General features: G+C 41.7%; 1 protein-coding gene across 1 annotated transcript in view; it reads right to left on the bottom strand.

Moving 5' to 3' along the window:
- Window positions 1-24,870, bottom strand: part of LOC139913660 (netrin receptor UNC5D-like) — a 159,992-nt gene that overhangs the window by 4,011 nt on the left and 131,111 nt on the right. The window contains exons 7-16 of the mRNA XM_078286707.1: window positions 23,862-24,026; window positions 23,388-23,420; window positions 21,028-21,213; window positions 11,329-11,478; window positions 10,266-10,511; window positions 9,749-9,833; window positions 7,763-7,768; window positions 6,192-6,363; window positions 3,096-3,326; window positions 519-668 (exon numbers count right to left, since the gene is read on the bottom strand). Of these exons, the coding sequence (XP_078142833.1) occupies window positions 519-668; window positions 3,096-3,326; window positions 6,192-6,363; window positions 7,763-7,768; window positions 9,749-9,833; window positions 10,266-10,511; window positions 11,329-11,478; window positions 21,028-21,213; window positions 23,388-23,420; window positions 23,862-24,026 (1,424 nt within the window). The remainder of the gene's footprint in view (window positions 1-518; window positions 669-3,095; window positions 3,327-6,191; window positions 6,364-7,762; window positions 7,769-9,748; window positions 9,834-10,265; window positions 10,512-11,328; window positions 11,479-21,027; window positions 21,214-23,387; window positions 23,421-23,861; window positions 24,027-24,870) is intronic.

The raw sequence follows: 24,870 nt of genomic DNA, 5'->3' as shown, positions 1-24,870 counted from the left end.
TCCCTGTATGACCCTCAGATAGTGGCTTTTCCCTCTCCAAGACAACCTTGTTGGTATTCTGGACCTGGCATGGAAGGCTAATTCTACTAATAGGATGTCACTGGCGGGATAAACATCACAGAGCAGAGCTGAACATGCACCATGCAGACCCCTAGTAAGATAACTAAGATGTGTGTGTGTGTGTGTGTGTGTCTGGCAGTCATAATTAATTTTTTAGGGGCGGGTGTGTGGAGGAGATAGCTTGGTGTGCTCCAGCTGTGCCCTTGCTGCTGTCCTTTGGCTTTGATGTGACCATGTAAGAAAAAAGGGAAATTGGTGGAGGAAAGTGCTCTGATGGAGGAACAGAGGAAGATGACAAGAGTCATGGCCAACAGGCGCATGGATTCTCTTCACACGTGATCATGTGAACGACAAAAAACACAGATAGCTTGGTCCAAATCAGAACAGACAGATAGCATTCCTTTACACATACATGCACATGCACTGCACACACACACACACACATGCAAATAGCCTACCTGGCAGGTGGTGAAAGGCTTGATGCTCCAGAGTAACTGTGGGACGTCCTGGATGGACACCTGGAGGCTAAAAGTGTTTCCCCTGAACAGCAACATTTTAGGCTCCTCCAAGAGCCGCCCTCCCCTGCTGCGCTCCCCCACTGCCACCTCCTGATAAAGGGAGAGGAAGGAAGGACAGGGAGGAGGGGACAGGGAAGTAGAGAGAAGAAGCAGATATTACACACGGCTGATAGACTCTAGTGGACCGAGCTGGTACTCAAGCAGTTAGGCATCGTGTAGCTTTTCACGTTCACTGGAAAGTTTGTGTTCATTGAGAATTCACAACAAGCAATCAAAAAATAAATTGACTGAATTAAGCAGGAAAGGACCAGATTATGAATTAAACTACATGAGCCATACGTCCTTTTGCCAAAATAGCAAAGAAGAAAGAAGAGAAACATTTGCCCAAAAAGTATTTTTCATCAGAGTAAATAAAAACATGTCATTGCAACCACTAAAAGCAAAAATGCACAAATAAGCAAATGAACATCCAAAGTGAAACAAAACAAACCCTGGCACAACCCCAGCAGACCAATCAAAAAGCACAAAAGCCCAAATTGTTGTATCAGTCAAGCACACAAAGAGAGAGAGAGAGAGAGAAATCAAAACTCATTACCCAAAAATAACTTTTTTTGGGGGACAATTTTGTACTTGTCTTGTGGTATAGAGAACAATAATGTATGTCTGTGTGTGTGTGTGTGTGTGTGAGTTTGTATACAAGGTATGGAGTGAGGGTGTGTGTGAGTGCTGGTGTGTGTGTATTACTCTCTCAGTCACAAAGCAGAGAGAGAGAGAGAGAGAGAGGGGGGGGAAATGCAAAGCATACAGGCTTTCTCTGATCGATTCCTGGTTCAAGCTCACAAGGGAAATCAATTGTCGTGTGAAGCACAAACAAAAGCCACCAAAAAAGAGGACAAATGAACAAATAACCATGCCTGACTGACGGAGAGATGGAGTGAATTGGCTGTTGGCACCCAAATCCAATTTCTCCCCATTCACATGCAATTCTACCTCTTGAATGATGCCTATGGAGAAGCTGGTCTAGCGGGCCGAGGTCTCACATGCTGTGGAGCAACAGCGGCTCCATGGGGCCGCTATCAGCTCCGCTACCTCGACATATTACTCTCGCAAAAGTATTTGTTTTAGGCTGCAGAACACTTGAACAAAAAGGAAATGTGTTGGTGTTTTTTGAGTGAGCCAACGCTGTAAGGAGAAGGACAAACTCTTCTTAACTCAACGGCAGAACAGTGAACCTGCGGTGCACTTGAGAGCGTCTGCCATTGTAATGTGTGCTCAAATACTTGGAACGCAATACAAGAACACATTTAATTAACACAGAACAAATTAAATGACTCAAAGGAAGGGCAAGGAGGCAACCTTGCAGCATCTCTTGTCTTTGTAATTAAAAGTCCCCCTTTGTCTCCTCGTCATCAAACATCTCCCAGTGGTGATGTGACTGAGCTGGCAGAGCTTCAGTGGAGCACAAATATCAGACGGAAAGATTTCCAGCCAAAAACAGCAGCCACACGGGCGAAAACCCCTGCAATATTTTCTTAGAAATAACAATTTCAAACATATTCACCTTAGAAGGGCACAAAGGCAGTCAAACAACTGTTCGTTAGTGCCCTACACACACACACACACACACACACACACACACACTTTGACACACATGGCGTCCCGAGTGTCAGCTTTGTAGAATACTATTCAAGAAGTCAAGAAGCTGTTCTATGTTTTGCGCTCCATGCTGGTATGCAGAAGATGAAGGCACACTACAAGGTAACACTTCACATAAACTCTGGACTGTGACACATTCATAACAAAAGAAAAAGAGCCTTATTATAGCTGCATAGTGTATTCATGAATACTGATTCAGTCTCTCATGTCAGCTTTCATTAGATGTGTGATACTGTTTTTCATATAGTGTATGCTGTTTGTCATAGGTATCACCCCTGGTATTATTTCTAATCCTCCTCTCTGAACTCTGAACAGTCCAAGTGCAGCTGCCAATGTTATAATATTATAAGCCAGAGTGTTACTGAATATTCAGAATATTGACATCTTTCATTCACACGCCCTTTGAAGCAGAAATGTATTACCATACAACAACATTGGACTATTTAGCATGCATTATTATGTATATGATATACATACTACATACATGATATACATGACATACATGTAACAAGGCTGTTTTTCTTGACATTTTGGAGAAACAAGGTGACGATATATAAAAATACTACTATTTGAATCTGAATTAAATTGAGAGGAGTATATGCTGTGATATCACAAATGAAAACATTCAGCAGTCAGGTTGAGAGAAATAAAGGTGGTTCAAATTTTGACTCGCTCAAGAAAACAAAGCCATTCAACCTAATATAATGATAGTCTAGGTCAACGGTTAACACATGCCACTGTAGCAGCAAATACAGAGCTGCAGACACAGATTCAAAGTCATCAAGTATCGCCATCTCATTAAATAGAAGCGTCCTCGATTCATCGCCCTTTCCCTCCCATGTCCTCCCTTCTCCTGCATACCTGAAATGCATGGGGTGTGTCGTCCACACAGTAGACCCTGAGGGTGAAGCCCAGAGGGTTGCTGGTGTCTGGACTACCAAACACGGCCAGCCTCAGCCGCTTGGCAGCCTCCTGCCTCAGCGGCTGCCCCACCAGGGCGTAGCGACCCGGCCGCTCCAGCAGCAGGTGGCAGCTCTGGGCCTCCAGCAGACAGTAGCAGGACGTGCTCTCCTCGTCCACGGACATCACTTCCTTTGAAGGGGGGAATACAGATTTAGTTACACTGTGTTTTGGTGAATACATTTCAACCCATGGATCGTTCATATTTGTATTTTTCTCGTAAATCATGTGACCATTTCAATTACTGCTGGAATTTTGGAGAAAAAGGCAGTTCCACCTTACAGGCGTCAAGCCTGTCATGTTTATTAGACTTGGCAATTTGAGAGCTAAACACCATTCAGCCTGTGTTCACATGTGCCTACAGCAATGTGATTGGTGAGGATATATCTATGCTTAAGACTGAAATATCATTGTGACGTTGTGATGTTGTATCACTGTGATGAATCCAGGAAAGCAGACCCAAAGACAACCGATCCCATTAATCACCAAATTCAAAATGGTCATGTGGTTCACCAATTACTCTGAAGGAAAACAAAACTGAACAATTACTGGATCTAGCATTTAAAGTAAAAAAAACAGGACACAGACTACACTGTATACTGCTCAGAAAACTCTCCCTTTACACAGAGACTGAGATAGGATCAGGAACTGGGCAGGTTTGAATGAGGCCCAAATTAGAATAATGGCACATCTTGCTAAACAGATGGGGATACAGTAACGCTGACAAAAAGGATTAGCAGGAAGGGGGGGCAGTTGTATCCAATGGCCAATTGCCCCTCATCTTGTGCTCAATTCTCCCTAAATCACCTTTTGAAACACAACTGTGACCCAAAGGTCCTCTCTGTATATGGCCTAGCTAAGGCCTATAAAGCCATGCTGGGTAATTTAGTGGCCCACAGCTCCCTAAACCTGCCCCATTAGCGCTGTAGCAGACATGAAGGATCTCTATTACATAGCTCATCCCCGCCAGGCAGCTGGGGAGAAATGATGGAGTCAAACTGTAGCAGTACAAAACACTAGCTTTAATGGGAAAGGAACTGAACTGAGAGAGAGAGAGAGAGAGAGAAAGAGAGAGAGCGAAACAGAGGAACAGAAGAACAGAGGAACAGAGGGATAGAGGGAGGACTTCCATCTCCTGTAATGTCACTAATTCCAGAGATCGGGATTTGAGGAGGCATTTTGCGTGAGATAAAGGGCTCATTATTTCACAGTGACAGAGACGGGTCACGACGTTGCTTTTTCTTGAGGGACATCTCTTTCTCTCTCCCTGCCCCGGTCTGTCTCTCTCCCTCTGTCTCTCCCCTCCTTTGCGGACTATTTCTCCCGTTCTCCCCCTTTCTGATGGCATATAGCACACATCAGCGATGGGTCTTTTGATAGCTCCCTTTTGTGCAACACGTCTCGGCTAGCAAATTGCATCCTGTGTAAATGTCACACGGAGTGAAAGGGCCAGGCTGGGAGAGAGTCACGGGCTCTCTGCAGTCACAAAAACGCCGCGGCTCTGGGGTCACCGTGCCTCGATGAGGTCCCTGAAGCCTTTTGATGAGGTTAGTTAAACATTAAAAGAGCATCTCAGATATGTCTGCTCTTGTGGGAAGGCACAAGAAAATGGATAGAGGGAGTTTGGATTGATGTCAGATGTCTGAACAAGTCTCTCTGAGAGTGTGAAGTAGCTCTACAGGGCAGGGTTGAAGGACTTTACAGAGGTGTTATTTTATTGAAAGAGCTAGCTGTGAGAAAAAATCTCACAGCAGCCATCATAGCCAAAGCATTATACTACTTTGTGATTATACTACTTTCAACGCCTTTTAAAAGGTACAGTTGCCAATTTTTTATTTGTTGTTGACCCCACATTGAGGAGTCACACTGGAGTCAAAATGTCACAATTTTCTTGAAAATCTGCCTGCTGTATCTTCTCATGCAGCATTTTCAAAACAGTTAAAGTCAAGTTATCTGCTGCTTATGCCAGCTGAGCTGTGAATGGGGATTGTATTTTCTGTTAAACCTATTTTTGGCAAGATCTTGTAGCAGTATGATGACAAGGAGATATATGGGCAAGGTGACATGACATAAATATAAAACATTTTTTTGCCAAAAAACAAAATTATGTTTTGACTTTCTCATAATGCTGAAGATAATAATAATGATAAAATCCAGTGGTGAATATATTTGGTGAATTACAATTTGTGGGATTCGCTGAGACATAAAACCCTATTCTGTTATTCCTCATTCAACGTATTGTCAATTTGCTCCTTATTCACAACCTGAATGTGACAAGTGATAATTACTATCATAAAGAAGTAAGATAAAATTCTATGTGAATGTCAGATGATACATATTCATTCATGTCCATATCTAGGGTATTAAAATCACACCATGTATGAAGTTCATAGATCCAGAAGTGATATAACCCTATCACAGTACTACACAGTTGTAACTATTTTGCCAATGTATGACAATATTACAATTCAGATATAGTTTTGCCTTATGGACAAGTGAAAAAAATACACAAAGAGAAATAGCCATATACTATATATGTCCATGCATGCTTTTGTTTTTTCTCCTGGCAACACAAATGATTGCAGTAGTAATTTTCTGAACAGCTGCAGTAGGGTCTGCAAACAGACTTCACAGATACATGATAGAGTAATGTTTATAAAATGCCATTATCATTGAAGTGTACTGATGCTTTTATAGCTAATAACTGTAATTTGCATTTGGTGTGCCATTTCTTTTGGATGCATAACAGCGTGAGGTAGAGTCTGAAAGCATGACTTTGATGCCAGATGCATGAAAGCCTCCGACCCTTACGAATGTGCCTGCATGGATACGCTGCAGGATGAACATTTTCATCAAAAGTCGTTTTTTTTTTTCAGATTGTGATGAAATTCTTTGTGTTGGTGAAGGTGGTGTTATGTGTTTGGACATGTCAACATAATGAGTGTTATGGCAGAACATTTAGACCAATAAAATATTGATTAATTAAATTAAGCTCACCTCCCACTTGTTGTCCTGCGTCTGTCTCTTTAGCCGGATGGTCCAGTTACCAGCAGCAGCCTCGGCACAATGGGCTATGGTCATGGCTATGGGGCAGGACAGGTCAAGGCCTGGTGGGCCGTACGTGACCTCTGGGCTCAAAAGGATTTCTTGCCCATCCTCTGACACAGTACTGCACACAGAAGGATAAAGTACATATAAAGACATCAGCACTAAGAGACAAAACATCATATCTCATCATATTTCTAACATTTAGGATAAAAAGTTTGTTTGTAATGTGATAATTGCAATTATACAACATTGAAAATAAGAATGTCACTACCATGGAGTGACTGGGCATGTGTTTAAACACTATGGAGGAAACACATTCAGATATTGTGGAGCTTGCCTATGAACAAAGTAAAGTCTAACCCATGGACACTCACCATGAATCAATCCCTGCCCAGTTGACACAGACACATAGATAGAGGAAGATTAAAGAACTAAGACTAATGGACAGTGGGGCTGGGGAGGACAGGCTTTAGCACACAGCGTGTAAGCTGCGTGGGTCGATGGGGCTTATGAAGCCTGCTTTGGCCGCCCCAGTGACAGATTAGCTGGGCCAAGCTGCTCTTGGCCAGGGGCCCAATCTTGGCTGGAAGCCCTGAAGACCGGGAGCAATCGATGGGACCACCATCAGTCATGCAGCTGGCCGGGCTGGACACCTCACACACAGAGGACACGATATTGGTCCTGCTGTCACTGGACCAGCATGGATATTTCTCAGCAACATTAATGGAAACAAACCCGGACATGTAGACACAGATGCATCACAAATGCATGAGCACACACACATCCACAAATGTGCACACACAGAAATGACTCTGTGTTGATAAATTGGCCAATCTAAGAATAAATTAGGTATGGGAAGTATGACTTTGATACAGTATTACATTTTGCCTGTTGACATATGCCTAAATAAACTTCTATACCACTTGACTCCATACATACAGTTTGAGTACATTTACCTTTGTGCAACGTTGTGCTATTTCAATATAAAAATGATTCCCCAGTGGATCTTACTGTGATTATAGGTATGATGGCGATGCAATAGGTATGAGACTGAGGTATGAGGTATGAGAGAAACAAAAAACAAAAAACAAAACAAGAGAAACAGGAAAGAAGACTAACTAGCTCCTTAGTAACCACAAGAGTTGGCATAGGAACCAATAAAGCATGGCTGGCCATGTTTTATAGGAATTATCAGCACGGTTGGCATGTGCCTTTGACCAATCATTGTGCGTGTGTGTGTGTGCGTGTGTGTGTGTGTGTGTGTGCGCATCCTGAGGTGGTAGCACTCCGACACAATGTGCGGTTTAAGTTGTTTGGCTCCTGTTAATTCAACAGTTTCTGATGTCTATTGTTGTGTGAAACTTTGTTCTTTGTTATGCAGGAACCAATCAACACTAAAAAATTAACAGAGGTTATGATCCTCTGTCTAAAAATAAAGCAACACAACCAGACAGCACTGAGGCCCTGCAGCTGCACTTTTGTGCTAATCAGCCCCAGGCATCAGAGGAAACCAAGGTTACCTGCTGCTGAGACTCTGGTAATTAGCCAGATTGCCTGTGAGCAAAGATTAAAGATGCTTATTTAGTATACTCTGATTGTGGTTTGGAGAACAAAGGGATATCACTCACACTATACCAGGATGATGGTAAAGTATAGATGGTAGATTGGGCTTATTAATTAAGTGAGAATGATTACTGCTATAATAAAGGAGTGTGACATGTCTCATATGTGCTTACAAAGATAATTTGTCAGTACCCTCAACACTGCCTAACTTACATGGCAGCCAGTGTAACACATTCAATCATACACATTTTGACTATTCATTTCTGACTATCTCTCATTCACACTCTGTCACAGCAGTATTTTCAAAAGAAAGTATAGTCTGAGGTGTTGCACACGAGAAGACTGACAGCTACTGAGTTACAGCCTCGGTGTTATCCTAAGAGGCCAAAGGGAAAATATCAATTACGCTACATGGTTATCCCCTGGTAAACTACAATTCCCTCACCGCAAAGTATGCTCAAAAGGTGCAGGATAACAGTACTCGCTGAAACATTTCAGTCAACTCATTCACTCTAACTTGATGTGTCACATTGTATCAGGTGCTTTTTTTTTTTTTTGGTCACACACCATGATTCATGCCCTGGCTCGCCCATGGCCCCCTGCTGAGCCGGAGGAGATCACAGGCACAAAACAACCTAGTGAAGCCCAGAGGAAGGACGGAAACTCTCGTGAACACCTGAAACCAAGCCAGGCGGAGCTGATCGATTCCCATTCTTTGCCGAGGAAAGCGGCGTCTTATGTAGATGGCCTGAGTTTGAATGGGAAGAAAGGATCCAATTTCTCCCTGGGTCTGCGCGGCTGTCAGGAGATAGGCTTTGACTGACAGCTCAGCGGTGCACGGCCCCTGCAGCTCCTCAGACGACAGCCAAAGAAGTAAACAGCATCAGGCTTATCAGAGAAAAGCAGGAAGCTAGAGGGTAGGGGCTTGGTTGGAATTGGGGAGTCTTTAGAGGAATGTGCAACCAGTCCACTAGCTGAGCTCTGAGGCATAACCTATGTGTGACCTTTGATCTATATCTACACCCACAAGCCCCTGGGCACTTAATGGGAGAAAGGGGGGCGAGGTGACATGACAGTTGAATTTCAGATGACACTAAATGTCACTTTTGAATCAAATTTCATTGAGGGGCATAGGTGGGTTAACCAGGGTGATAACTTGCTGGCAGGGGTTCCACACAGACATGTTGAAATGTTTGACGCCGTTTCATTTCTGTCTGCTGTAAATCAAGAATAGGCCCAAAAAACGGAATTCTAGTTGTGCGATAACTTTTGAGGCTCTGTTGGGGAGAAGTCAAGAGTATTAAATTCCTTTTTGAACGGTTCTTATCTATCGTGCCATTTGCTCCTTGAGTAATAGCTTTGTGAAATTCCTGACAGCAAAGTTACAGAAATGGGCTCTCACTGGCAGGCAATAGTCATCTAAACTTTCTTTGTCGCATATCACGTTCCATCTGACTGAATACCAAATCGATATTGCCTGTCCTCGTGGCATTCACAATATTCACCACTTTAACCAGTCATGATAAAGAGAGATGGTGTCATAGTTAAGTCTACAGACACAAAACAGGCGCCCAGAATGGAGGGGTGTATCTGTCTGTGCTGAGCCAGTTGCTCAGGGCCATGCTGCAATCCAGTCTGCAACTGCCAGCCTATTTGTGACACATCATGTCCTCCCCGTCGTGTCTGCAAGATGAGCAAGAGCCCCATGCTGGGTAGAGTGTATTTGCATCTTTCTGTATGTGTGTGTGTGTGTGTGTGTGCATCTGTACGACAGAATCCGTGTGTATCTTTGTGTACACTTGCATGTTTGTGCTGTGTGTTGGGCAAAGAGGGGGAGAGATGATGAGGTAAAGGAGAGATGAGAGATGCAGTGCGACGGGTTGAAGGAGTAAAGGAGAGCAGCCAAAGAAGCAGACTGCACCGTCTCAGCGAGAGTCCCTCACCTGCTGTCCACCTGGTTGATGATCATGTACATTTCCCAGGTAGTGTCTTCAGCGATCCCCCCATGTGGCACCAACAGACTGATGCCTACAGAGAAGAGCGCAGCGGCTGATCAGCACATACAGCCAAGCAGGCATAAAAACATGCACGTACACACACACACACACACAAACACACACACACACACACGCACACACACCTGCTCTGCTGTTAGGTCTCCTTACTGGAGGTGACAGCCAGAGAGGTGATGGCCCCAGAAAGAGGTGAGGGAAGCAAGTCCCGAAGGCCTTATGAATCAATGCTGCCAACAGTCTCTTTGTCAAAAACACTCTCACACAAACACTCTCTCTCTCTCTTACACACACACACACTTTCCCTTACACACACTCATTAAATTCTCTTCATATTGTATCTGCTTTAAAATGCTAATGTTAATTATGTCAGTTTTAGTTTCTAGGAATTTCAGTTGCTTTATACGGGGGAATACACTGAGTGAAAACGGCCCCACAGTAGGCTCACCTGTGTTGGGCACCACCAGCCTGCCTCCTGCGTGGCCAAACACCCCCGTTGTTTTGTGAGGAGGCCTGCTGGGGGTCAGTGGGGCTTGGGTGATGAAGAGGCTCTTTTCCCGTCGGCCCAGGGTGGCCTCGACTGCGACCCCACTGTAGTCTGGAGCCATGCCCCTCGGGAAGGTCTGAGGGTGGGACATGACATGGTACTCGGCCCTCTCTGCCACCCCTAGAGATACCATGAAGGAACTTTGACCTGGTTGTAGATAAACAAATGGCTTACTCAGACCATAACGTGACACCAAGAGGAATGCTGATAGGAAAATGCCATTACTGTAAACTCACAACTCCAAAAGTAATATATGTAAAGTAGTGATGCGCGGTTTGATTCAAAGTTCTTGGGCCCCGCGGTTTTACCCATGGCACCCGCAGGTGAGAAAAATATATACTGTATATATTTTTAATTTTCAGTATATATAAATCTGCTGCAAAATCCTAGTAAGCTAATAAGGCTATAAGGTGTTTTGTTTTGGATAATTTACCTGCAGACCAGCTGTGTCTGGCAACCCAGTTGCTCGCTGTTCAGACATTGGACTTATTAATTTCCATTCCATTATGCGCAGAGCGGAGCGCACAGCGCAGCGTCAGGCTGCCCACCGCGGTTAGAGCAACAAAGTAAAACAGTTCCAGTGATTCTAATTACTCCAAGCTTTGACAATTCTTATTTCACATTTTTTCTCATTATTCCGTAGTCTATAGAAAGAGCATCTGATCTGGTTATTCTGTAAAACACACACAACTGACCTATAGTCTATTCTGTGTTTCAACAATATAGGCCTAAAGAAAAGAAAATAAGCAAATAACCAATCCGGTAGCCTAGCCTATTGTATAGCCTTTTTGATAGCGGGTTGGCCATTAGTCAACAGCGGGCCGGGCTTCGGCAGGTTAATAAAAGCCGCGGGCTGGTTCAGGTCGCTCCAGAGCTGACCCGCGCATCACTAATGTGCAGACAGACACATACAAATGTCACATCAAATTGGATATGGACTTTTATTGCAGCTCTGTTTTCTGACCTTTGACCTTGAGGTCAGGCAAGGGGTCAAGGAGCGAACGCTCAGCCATCAGCTCCTTATCAATGGAGTCCTGAAAACACATGGGGCTGGTGTAGGTCCGCGACACTGTCAGGTCAGGCTGCAAGGAGGAGTTAATGAGCAGAGGGTTTCCTGAAAAACACAGAAAGAGATGAGCAAATTACTGTCAACAATTAGACATCTTAAACAGCAATGATATTTCTGGTCAGTGTCACTTTCAGCTAGACTATCTAGAACAGTGGATGACCTGAAGGGCATGGCATGACAATGGCAATTTTTATCCACCTATGATAGCTGCTATAATATTCTCAGCATGGCAACAGGAATGCCATTAACACCTCACCATAACAACAGAAGTGCCACAAAGTCCTAATTAAAAGTGGAAAATGGCACACAACAGTTGGGGTGTAATAATATGATGATAAGCATCACCTTCACCATGCATATTTCAACTTTTTAGCATCACAGTATACAGTATTTTGTCACATTATGTTGTTACATGCCTAAACTACAGACTTGCATGCCAAACTACAATGGGAAGTGAAGTTTTACTAATTCATCTCTATTCTCAAGCCTTTATTAGATTTCATGTTTTTCTATGAGACTGCCAGACAGATTCAAAGAAAATAATATACATAAGATAGAAAGCAACCTATTGAAGCCCAAGAAAGCAAAATTAGAAATTGTGCACAAAACCTTTGTAAATAGTTAAAGTGATAATCTGTGAGATTCTTATTTTTCTATATTTCTGTCATTGCTTTGGTGTTTGCACTGTATTTCCCAGCGATCACTTAGCAACACTGTCACCAGCTCTTTGACGTCACTGACTGACAGCAGCTCCCACACCCCAAACAAACAAGCATGGGCTTTTCTACTGAGACTTGTCAAGCGACTACAACAGAATGACAGAATTTTGCCTAAGAGCGACCATGTCTACAGAGACGGTAATATCTAGCCTACACTATATAAATATATCAAACATGTTTTATAAACCAGTGTGATAACTGTTTAGTTACATTACTACATTTTATCCTGCTAACTGAGCTATCACTAAACTTAAAAAAAACAAGTTAAGTTTTGCTGTTATTCGCATTAACTGTGAAATGTTTGATTTCCAAAAAATTGCTAATGGTCTTTCAAAAGTTGACTAACTCTAGAGAGGATAGAGCAAGCCCACGCTAGTGTCATCAAAAGCAACGTTGTTAATAACATTAGATCAACTACATTACATCAACTACATTAGATCATTTTGCTAAGGGGAATAAAGTAGCTATCAGAACATTACCAAGTTTGGGCAAGCTAACGTTAGCTAGCAATAGTTCTCACAAGCTGCAACTCAGTGTAGGCACTGGCCCAACATAATAATGTAGACTGCAGCTAATAAACAAAAGCAAAACCTACCAGTCCAAAAGAAAAAGAGCTACATCTGCATCTTTCCTTAGTCCCTTGTCATAGGGAGGTCAAACATTTGGTGAATCAATCATTTGAACAATGATTTAAAGTGAATGAGTTGAATCCGTTCATCAATGAACCTGAATTGAAATTTCAAATTGTTTCATTGTCTTTGGTTGGACTGCGCTCCATACAGTTTTAAGATAGTCAACACACTTGTAAACACAAGCTGAGCATTCAGGACAAAGTTATAAGCCTATAGGCTTATAACTTTGTCCTGAATGCTCTCTAAGTGCTTGGCAATGCTGGCTGGCTACTCTCCAAAATCAACCACAGTCACAACAAACTCACAAACTTCCTTGTTCTTTCATTCGTTTTCTTCTTTACATGACACCCAATCACAACATACTTCATGGTGCAAGCACAACTGTACGATTCATTCAGTTCGTTCTGCAGTTCACTTGCTAGTATATGAGTTATTAGTTCAGTTACTGAATCAACCATTTAACATATATTTAATAAGGAACTGGGTTATATTATTAGAGTAGGTAAAGCTATTAAATAGTTTCTTATGTGCATTTACACCTCAAAATTATTGCAGTTTTATTTTATAAGCCAGTAAATATTTTGCTGATTTGATTCTGTTTACATGCATTTTTGCCTGCATTTAACACTGCAGCAGGAATAAAGAGGTCAGTACAACTTTTTTACCAAATGGTAGAGAATATGTGTCTGCAACATCAACCTTTATCTCATGCATTTGTCCGATGGCTTGTGTGAGAATCCTATCAATCAAGAGCCAATCAATGGTGGCTTTGGCTCAGCAAGGTCTCGTTGTCCCACCTTTTACAACAAGAATCTCTCCAGACCTACTTGCAGGCCCACATGCCCAGTGGACATACCAACCATCAAGGGGGACCAGGATGGTTGGAACCAGAGAGTGAAGTCTGCAGCCACACCCTTCCTGTCTGCAAGGCTGCAGCCATGTGATACTGCTGCAGACTGCTCTCTCAGGACTTCTGAGGTCCTGGACCCACATTGTTAGTTCACTATCAACATTTACTGCTTTGGATGCTATGCACACTGTGAATTCAATATGACAAGTAATAAACGGTTTGGTGACACTAATAATAAACGTGATCCTTGAATACTTTTGATTTTTTTTGATTATATGCCAGATATTTAATGATGTAGACTATCGTCTGCAAGAGCAAGTTAACTTAATCATTTGCTGCAAAATGTTATGCTTAGGCTACTTGTTTATGTGGGTACTCATATGCCACTCATACGATAAATGAGTAGTATTATAAAGATTGATTGAAAACTCATTATAAGGCTTAATTGTGTTTTCAGTAAGAATGTCAAGGAAGCCATTCTTTTCAGTAAAATATGCTCAAGTGGAACTTAAAGGAAAACTCCACCAGATACTAGCATACACTAAGTTCAGGGTGGAGATTTATTTTCTAGATACACTTCCACTGTTATATATAATTTTAACCTTTTTTTTTTTTTTTACTTTCCCTCAACCTGCCTCATCTTCTACTTCAGTTAGTGATTTCCTGCACTTTTGACTTTCTCCAGCTACAAGTAACCAAATTACAAGTAACCAAATTATTTGCATTTGTATTGTAAATCAGGGAGTGGGCGGAGCTTACGTCTGAAGTGGGTGTGGTTTAGACAGAAACAAATCCCCACTAATCCCCCATTCCCCCCCTCCCCCATTGTTGTCATTGCCTTTGCTTGCATTATTGAGATGCAGTATTAAAGAATTGATTTCATGGTTTTACAATGACCTAATGGAGGATAAACTTTTTAAAACTGTATTAACAAACAACAACCTGTAACCATAAACATAGGCTTTCATTAACAGAGCTATAAACAACCATAGCATAAAGAATTATTAACAGGAAAACAAATCTCCACCCTGAACTTAATGTATGCTAATATGAACTGCATGAATACTGGGGAGACTAAACAGTCAATTACAAACTGAGAAAATGTCTTTATAAATCAAAATATATTTCCTCATTCCCACTTTGAACTACTCTATGAAACTGGGAGACACTGAACCGTCAACTATGTGAACTGCACAACCTGCCCAACCCCCCACCTCTCACTGGGGAACACTGAACATTTATGGACTGGAAAAAAAAAATCTTAAAGATGAAAAGTGCAAATGAAATAGAAATACTTCTTTAGTGTTAACTTCTTTCAAAAAACTCATTTCATTTTACCTCTACTTTTTGCTAAATCTGCATAAGCTTCTAATATATCTTTGGCTACAGTGCCCCTACTCATATTTCTCAAAGCTGTACTGAACAGACTCACAGGACAGGGTCTTCATCCACTCCCAGTCAAACCAACTCATTTATTCCAAACAAACCGCTGGTGCTGCTTGCCTATCAGCAGAGCAGAGGAGCAGACCCACCAAGGCAAGACAAAGAGAACAACTGGCCTCTCTAATGCTAAATTAATAATCAAAATAATTACACTGTTGCCAGGGCAAACATAAAGCATATGAACAATGTGACAGGCTGGCTGAGAAACACAACCAAACCCTGCCCCCTTCTCTTAGGAGTTCAATGTGAAAAGCCAGTCAAGTTGATATAGGTTTAATTTTCTCCACTACTACTGGCATAATATTAAAACATCCCCAAAAAAATCGTAAAGAACAAATATTTGTTTAAAATGCATTATTTGTGCTTTGCCGAACATGATATTCAGATTCAGGAGCATCCCTGATACTCACTTGCCAATATATTGTGTATGTTTATTTTTTTACCTTTTTCATGACAAAAAAAATCCTCCAAATTACAAAGATTTTATCATTCCCCCAGAATGTTATTCTCTGAAAAAACATTTTGCCTAGATCATGTGACAATAACACTCAGAAAAGCCACTGAAAGCCAAACCAATGAAATTCTTTTAGGTGGGTCAGCAGCTCCCCAAGGCAGAGTGAAGCAGGTTCCACTGCGGGTTTTACAAAACCTCATATCCTCACCTCCATAATATCAGCAGTAGACAGGCAGTATCCGATTTTTATTGAAAGGCCAATATCAGATATTGGGTAACCCTAATTCTGATGAAAAGATATAATAATTGGGATGAGATATAAAATAAAATGGGAACGTGAACATTTTCTATGATATCTGAGTTACCGAAATAGGGTGGAAAGCATGGAAGCCATACAAACAATTGATGGTAAAAGTAACGCTATTGTTTGGCATTTTGTGTGTAAGTAATTAGTATTGTGGTATGATCTCAGGGTGCCACTCCTCTGAGGTGCCGCTCAGTCAAACTGATGCGTGGGTGTTTTTATGGGGCATCGTTTCACCATGCAGTGGTCGCTCAACCATTTTTAGCGCGCTTGCCTTCCTCTGAGCTATTAATCTCCTTTGTCCTTGGATTTTTCTGTTGATGAAGTTTGAGTTTCTGTAGATACCAGTCTTTTTTTGTCTGGCTATCGCTGCTCACAGTAACTACCCAGCTTTTCTTCTATTTATTCCAAACAAACCGCTGGTTCTGCTTTCGTAAATGTAAAATGCATCACGTTCTGTGCAGCAGAGGATTTTTCCTGGTAAAGTCCTGCCCAACACCAGGTGTTTAGAACAGCAAATGTAAACGCTTTCATGAACTGGGCATAGGTTGAATCACTAATGGTATCAATCTGCAGAGGAGAGTAGCAAAACAGGCATTTATTTATATGGAAAAGTTGTGGATTATTACCTAAAGCAGATGGGGAAACAGAGAAGATGGGAGCCTATAGATATTAACAAGGGCATCAAAGATTGTGGAGGCAGTTAGCTCTTTTTGTATATTTCAACCCAATTCCCAGCACATGACAAAATATGGATGAATGTGTCTAGAATGAAACCAACAGATAAGATAAGATAAGATAAGATAAGATAAGATAAGATAAGATAATGTAAATATGTTTATTGTGAGGTGGAATTATTTTCTAATGAAAGACTCATTGGCAGCTGTTTCAACAAGCGTGAACTGACAAGGGAAGACAGTCAAGCAAACAACAACTAGCCTGACTCCTCTTAATGAGGAAATAAATATATATTACTAATTTGTGTTGTCTGGAATTAGGCAAGCTGTTTTCACAGTGACACACTGCCAAGGATGTGATTGTGAAAGAAGAAAAGTGCTGAAATGATCATTTTGTAACTGACAGTCTATAGCAGGCAGTGACTATAGGGAAGGGAGGGCAACTATGAATCTATATAAGTGTGTCTGCTTTAGCCCTCGTATCAAGGGGAACAGAGAGCAAGATTAAAGCTTTCTGTGCCTCCTGCTGGGTTATCAAAATGCACTTTATCATGCCCTGCTGAGAACTGTTGCTGTGGTGACCCATAATGTCAGCCTCGTGAAAATATATCTCCATCTGTGGGGCAACACACCACGCTCCTAAGCTCTGATTTTCTTGCTTTTGGTGACAGAAGACAACAGATGCTAGGGCTGGGTTAAAAAATCAATACACCAGTAAATTGCATTTTTATTGTTCTTGATTCTGAATCAATTTTCTAAATCCACATATCAATAGCCTACATTGTGTTACAGCAATAATACTAGGGTATACGTTGCAGTTCACTCTCATCAAGTACCATCGCGATCACCAAGCCAGTTAGAGAGGCTATGAGATCATGGTGGTAACTTCAAATGGGGCCAGAACAGCTCTTTGGCATTTGTAAGAACCAAAACACCTTGTAATGCCACAAAGTCACACACCTTCCTGCCGAGACACCAAGTCTTGTTTTGGATATTCAAAACTATTGACAACAGCCACAGACACTAATCTGAAGAGCATCAACAAGGCATTTGTTCACAGACCAAAGCCAACATTTTGCATAAAGTGGTGATATTAGTCAAGGATGTCTGTTAATTTTTTTAAACTTTGGTGATGTACAGTGGAACAGCACTCTAGCTGCACAATACTTAGATTATATTTAGATTAATATAGCACAAGTTCAGCTCCAGAGAATTACATGGAACGTTCATGCACAGTCGCACAAAACTGCACTTGTTCGTATGTAACATTGTGTTTAGAGTTTGAGGGGTTTATTCAGAACAAAAAATAAATGTGCTTGTTACATGTGTAGTCCTGTCTGTTGATATTATTATAATGAAAGGTTAATGCTTTAGTGCACACAGATGTGTTTATTGATTGCATATGACATCTTATTGGCGGTTAAGTGCACCACAGCACAGAGCCTTGCCTAACAACAATTTCCTGAAGGAAGAACAAATTTCAAAATTAAATACATTAAATTCTGCCCCTAAACCATTATAATAATTCATTCATTCAATATAAGTCATAAATATAAAATTGCTTGCATTAACTAAAATTTGAGTTATACAATGTGTATAACATTAATACATGAATACATCTACAGTATAGAATGGAAATGAACCGCAACCCATAGTATCAGAATCAAACTGTATCCTGAAGGTTATGCCAATACCAAGCCCTACTCTGCTGAGCATCCATACAGATGATGGGTGGTACTGTATTTTGGTGTTTTTGTGTGTCTGTGTGTGTGTGTGTGTGTGTGTATGTGTGTGTGTGTGTCTGTATTATATTTCTGTGTCCGCCTACAGAGCCAAACTGAAAAATTAGACCTGTGTCTGGTCTCCCTTCTTCACTCTTCACACTCATGTTGGGGGGAGAAAGGCAGTTCATTTGTATTATCATGTCCATGTCATCTCACTGTATCAGTGGGTAAAACTGCACACAACCTTGGTGCACTTTTGACTTTCTGGAGTCAAAACCGAAATGAAAAATGAAGAAATTAAATACACATCAATCGGGCAAAGCGGCCACTGCATCCAAGGACAGTTCAGTCACACATGGCAAGAAGAGAGAGAGAGAGAGAGAGAGAGAGAGAGAGAGAGAGAGAGAGAGAGAGAGAGATGTATTTTCACTCGTCAAACCAATTCAATTAATATGAGTGCAATAATAACCCCTAATTTGTAATTTTATTATTTTTTGATATTTATGGACTTATAAAAATAGGTTATTTTTTACTCCTAACTCTATTTTATTACAAGGATCCATACATGGATGAGGCACGTTTAAGAAAATTTAATTCATTTAAATTAAGCACTACCAACTTACATTTTTTTTCCCATCAAAGAGTTTTACTTTTATCATAAAAAAGCATAGATCTCAGATCAGATCTCAGTTGATGGATAAAGGTTGTTATACTCAGTTCTGACCCAGTGAAGGAATTTAAGGAGAATGTTAACGCTTACATGGACCAGTCTTTCAAAAAGGGTTGGATTACCGAGATTGAAAAGGAATTTATTTACACTAAGCATTTTTAGATCCTGGTAACTCTTGATGTACAAAGTTTATACAACTCTATTCCACACAAAGGAGGCTTACAGGCACTGTCACACTATTATCACCCTCCCAAAGAGTTTCTCATGACTCTCACTGAACTGATCTTAACAACCAACTACTTTCAGGATGCTGGCTCCTATTTTCTTCAGAGACGGGGATTAGTAGGGAAGTTGTTTTGTGCATGCCTGCTTAGTGATAAGGTATTGGGAAAAACGCATACTCATTCATAATGCGTCCAATAACCCATTTTTTCCCCCCAAAATCATTCTTTGGAAGAGATACATAGATGATATTCCTCTGGTTTGACGTGGTACATAGAGTGAACTTAATGACTTTGTAAAATATATTGGATCCACAACTGATTACCTTTCTTTTACTATGGAACACTCTCATGATAAAATAACCTTTCTGGATTTGACTAAATACAAGCAGGACAACAAATTAACCACTACTATTTATCACAAGCCATTAAGCAGAAACACATTGTTAAAAGCAGACAGTAATCACTCGAAACGTCTTATCCGTAATATTCCTACAGGGCAATTTTTACCTCTTAGGAGAAACTGTAGTTCAGACGCTGACTTCGAGTCTAAAGCGACTGAAAGCCTATCTGGCAGCGTGTCATACAGACAGATCCAGTCTCCTGCAAAAAAAGCAACGGCACCCCTTTATCCCGTCTTTGTTTTGCCACTGAATATTCACCCTCAGTGGGTAGAGTGAAGAATATTATCTGAAAACACTGGCACATGTTACAATCTGAAAGATATTGTAGCCAAACCGCCACTGTCCTCTTTTAGGAGGGCTCGCTCCATAAAACATAGAGCAGCGCACAGCTTGACACTTAGGCCTAGCCTTTCTACTTGGTTGTCTACTCCCCCTGATGGCTTTTATAGATGTGAACATTGTTCCCATATTGCTCCAGTTCTTCAGATGCAAAAGAATTCGCTCACCCTTGAACGGGCAAAAAATATAAAAAAAACTCTTTTATCAATTGCACCAGTGCCCAGGTCATTTATATACTCACATGTGCTTGTGGCACGGTATATGTACGTCAAACTAGGCGTTCACTGAAATTAGGTATTGCTGAACATAAGGCCACTATACGCAATCGCAATCCATTTGGCCTCAGTGATAGTCTTACACTTTCTTGTTTTATATAACTTTTTATCTCTGCTCCTTTTGCTTGATTTGATGCTCTGATTGTATCTTGTGACATGCTTGTAAATGCCTGTGGTCTTATTGTGTAACACTATTGGCTGATTATATGACCTCCTCCCCTGCCCCTGTTTATATGATAATTGCATGGGGAGATTATATAAGTCTCTGGGTCATCGCCATACCAGATTTGACTCTGATGAAGACGCTGCCTGCGTCAAAGCATTAGTCGTGCTTTGTTAGTCGTGTAATAAATTATTCTGTGTGCTCCAGAATCCCTGAGTAAAATTTACTTCCTTCACCCTATTTCTACATGAGTTTTACTTTTATTTTGGGTGGTTGTGATGTATTTTTCAAATGGCGGCTATCTGATTTTGGAGCAAAAGTCTTCATTTATTGAGCAGCCAAGTCATCACCTAATGAGATCAGTTTCCTTGAGGCCTCTCCTTAACATTTGAAAGTAGAGCATGCCTGATCTGCCTCCTGTGATTTCAAAGACAAGAAGAATCACAAAGTGACTTTACCAACCTCTTTTTTCCCCCTCCTCTTTTATTTCCAATTTGAATAGATGGTAAGAAAATTACGCGCACAGTGTGAGATTAGCATTATCAGGGCGGCATTTTGAGTGAAAAATCATAATTACAGACACAACTTTGTCTTCATAACCGTTAGTCACATGCCCATGTCTTATGTCCTTATGTTAGAGGTGCATAATGAACACTGCCATGGCAAAAAAATGTATATCCGTGTGGGTGTGTGTGTGTGTGTGTGGGTCCCTGGCTCACCTTGGCGAGAGGTCTTGAAGCTGAAGGACTGGAAGCCCCCGGTGAGGGCGGAGGAGTCGATGACGTCGACGCCGTACTCACTCTGGTTCTTTCGGTACAGAGTGACAGCTACGATCAGCACCACCACCGTCACCACGCCCGCAGCCAGGCCCGAATACAGCGCCACATCACTGCTGGTCTCCACACCTTGAGAGAGGAGAGCGAGAGTGAGCGAGACAGACCGACAGAGAGAGAGAGAGAGAGAGAGAGAGAGGGAGAGAGAGAGGGTAAAGTTTGCATATTTTTCTGTGCATTTTCGCGTTAGCCTTCTACCGCTACAGCTCTTTAATTAGGAGGCTGAGAAAGACTTTCTCCTAAAATAAACCGTAAACCTATATTGCTGAGGAATATCTGCTGAGCTAAAGTTGAGAAAGTTTTTTTTTTAAGGAGACAAGTCTTCCTTGGTTTCAAACTACTTTAGTGGCTTTATTGTTTTCTGTTCCTCGTCTACCCTGCCTCCCGATGCAGCGCTTCGTCGTTCCATCCTGGAGTGTTAAAGCTACTAATGAGGAACCTCGGAAGGAAGACGATTATAATCAACCCAGCACCTGACTGTCATTTCAAACGCTGCTTGGCTCTGGTGTTGGGAAGCACTCTGCGTTCCACTGGGATAATGTGACAAAACCAATTCATTAAATTAGCTCATCGGCAATGATTATGCTCTATCTGGTCCCACCAGTACTGCAGCGTCCAACTCCACAAAGAGAAAGAATGAGCAGGAAATAAAGGGCTGCTAGCTTGTTCTTGAAAGATAATGAGATCTGCTCTGCAACAGGACTTGCTGAGAAAGCCTGCTAAGTAGCCTGAAGCTCAAATGAGGAGAATTTGACAAAATATGCAAAGCAGCATTAACAGCTACAGTAGCAGGTTAATTGAGGGCTTGGGAAGTTTTGGCAGGCAGGACACATTCTTTTTTTCCCCTTTTCCTGACAAACAAAAATACATAATTGTGTTAAAGGACAAGTAAGCAGAACATATGGTTTTGGTTTAATTGGCATCAAATTGATTTTTACAGCACATTACTGATTAACTAGCATTTATAAACACATGAATGGTCCAGGACCCTTCAATGCATAAATTGAAACAATGGGCAAGCAGTGGTAGAGTATGGGTTGTTTGGTTGAAATGCTATACTGGATGTGGACAGAAATCTTACAATAATGGTATTAGTGCAAATATTACATTGGCAGAAGATTAATAATAGTGGAGTAAATTGAAATTTGTATGTATTTCCCCTAATGTCCATTAAAGGATAAGGCTGGTGTTTTTTAGTGCATTGCTTACCGTCAACAAATCCTATGAAAATAACAAAATCAACAATGCGTTTGTTCTACTCCCGTTACTTTCTGACTTCCCACGTACCGTTTTTAGCCGTCAACCTGGAAGTCATTGGCTCCAATTGTAAGCTAAAAACCTTGAAATACAGCTCACAAAGACATAGTTTCAATTTTAAAAATCGCTAACTGTTACCACGAAAAGTCAGGCTGTTGTAGTTATTAGCAAATCAAATTCAAATGGGAACAAATTATTAAGCTTAGGCAAGGCTTATTAAGTTGTTTGAGGAAAAAGTCGGCCGGTCCGGTGCATCGTGATGATGAAATTTGCTGCCCAGAGCAACGGCATGGCTCTGTGACGTGTTTTTAATTGTTTTTTTAATACAATGGAGGTCTATGGCTGCTGGGACATGGCTGCATTGGGCACCGGCTACATGGACGAGATTTGTTGGCAAAACAAAATCATTGCTGATTTTGTTATTTTCATAGGATTTGTTGACAGTAAGCAATGCATTAAAAAACACCAGCCTTATCCTTTAACAGCACTTAACCGGGAGAAAGTGACAAGATCCTATTTATTACACCTGCACTGCACTGCCTGTCTGTCTGTCTGTCTGTCTGTCTGTCTGTCTGTCTGTCACTGCCCCCACTGCAGCTGAAGCATGACATGCAAACAGCGCAGGTGAAACATCTCTCTGAGCGCCATTCTAGTCGTCTATGTAGAAAAGTAGTAAACGGAGAACGCCAAGGGCGAAGAAAACACCTCAACACCAGTTACAATCCTCTGCTCAAGAGCTAATGATCAATTTTAAGAAACAGAACAGTACTTGTATTTTTCAGTTTACTGTTCATAGATGGTGGATGCTGCCTGGAAAATGTCTGTCTGAGCATCTCTATCCTCTGCCCTGTTACCACTAATTTAAGCAAAATTAATGGACACCTTTCAGCCGATCAGCATTGTCCCAGGCCCAGGTATGGACAGTGATAGTGATGTTTATAATAATAAACTAGCTACTAGCAGGCAGAGGAACCTGAGGAGGAACTCACCCTGTGGCTTGGCGTCATGTAGCAGCTTTCGGTCTGCAAAGACAGAAACATTAGAGGTGGATGGTTTCACTAGAACTTCTTTGAATATTGCAGCTAGTGGCTAATTGTGTATCCATCCATGCCTGTGTACAGTATATATGTGTGTGTGTGTGTGAAGATTATTAAAATGCATTCTTGGCACTTACTACTTGCAGCATGATGAAACTGATACAAGTTGTGTTGGACGCGAAGATAATATTTCTTTACACTGATGGTATCAATATTTAGGAATGGTATGATCAGGTAATATGATGAGTAATGAAAATGAATGAGGGTGATGATAATACGGATGATTATAATGATGATGATCTAGCCCGCACTGCCAAGAATTATGAAGAGTAAATCTATAATTGTACAGTCCCTGAACACAATGGAACTGACTGATGATGCTGTGCAGCCTCGCTGCTAGCAGAGAGAGGTGGTGATGTCACTCACTCTGTGTGCAGAGGCCTCCGGTGCAGTTGTCCGTGGCCAACGCCGCCCCGTCACACAGTCGCCCCCCGTGTTTGGGCTCTGGAGCTGTGCAGTCCCGGCTGCGCTGTCGCTCACACTCTGCGCTACACACTGTCCACTCACTCCACTCTCCCCAGCCGCCGTCCACTGAGAGATCAGACACAGATACACACGTGTGAGTGTACAAGAACGCACGTGTACACACACAGATTGGATGTCCATAATGCGCAGTGGAAGGCCATTGTGTGAGTTGATTCGCCTCTCTCTCTCTCTCTCTCTCTCACACACACACACACACACACACACACACACACACACACACACACACACACAGGGATCACACATCACACTGGCAGAAGTACAGGCACAAGGGTAAAAAAGGCTAGAGAACCAAGCTTTGTGAACTTCTGACATGACAAAGATACACACCTTGCTTACAAAAGATCCAAACATCAGGCCTAAATTAGTTCACTCCATGGCTTTATGGAGCTCTCTGAGAAAACACTTACAGAGGCTTTACAACTACCCTCACTCAAAGAGAGGCCACTCTTCCCAGTGTGCCAAATTTGAGTGCTGTACCATCTTTCCTACTTGGAACACAAAGCCACTCTGCTCGTGTCATGTTCCATCAAGTCTCCTTTCCACCTTAACGACTCCATTGCTTCTAAAAGTTTCCCCTCTTCCTGCTAATCTAAATGCAAATGCCGTGTTTGTGTTCAAACTCCAGACGCAGAGAAAGAATCCTTTTGATTTCAAGGGGACAGCGAGAGTGTGTATGTGTCGGCAAAGAGGAGATCATTTTTGGAGGAGTGCGCTGCCCTCGCCTGATAACTTTTTTCCCTGAACCTGATGAGCATTTCCCTCCGAATCGGTGCTGTGGTTGAAATCATGAATTTAGCCTCGTCTAGAAACACAGTTGGACGGAGCAGATTACATGGCAGTTTTGATAACTGGCACTGTTCCTTTGCTCTTTCTCTCGCAATTTAAGCTT

This window comes from Centroberyx gerrardi, chromosome 2, assembly GCF_048128805.1.
Source record: "Centroberyx gerrardi isolate f3 chromosome 2, fCenGer3.hap1.cur.20231027, whole genome shotgun sequence".
NCBI classification, from domain to species: domain Eukaryota; kingdom Metazoa; phylum Chordata; class Actinopteri; order Beryciformes; family Berycidae; genus Centroberyx; species Centroberyx gerrardi.
The sequence above is the reverse complement of the archived record's forward strand: the minus strand, read 5'-3'. Positions and strand labels throughout refer to the sequence as shown.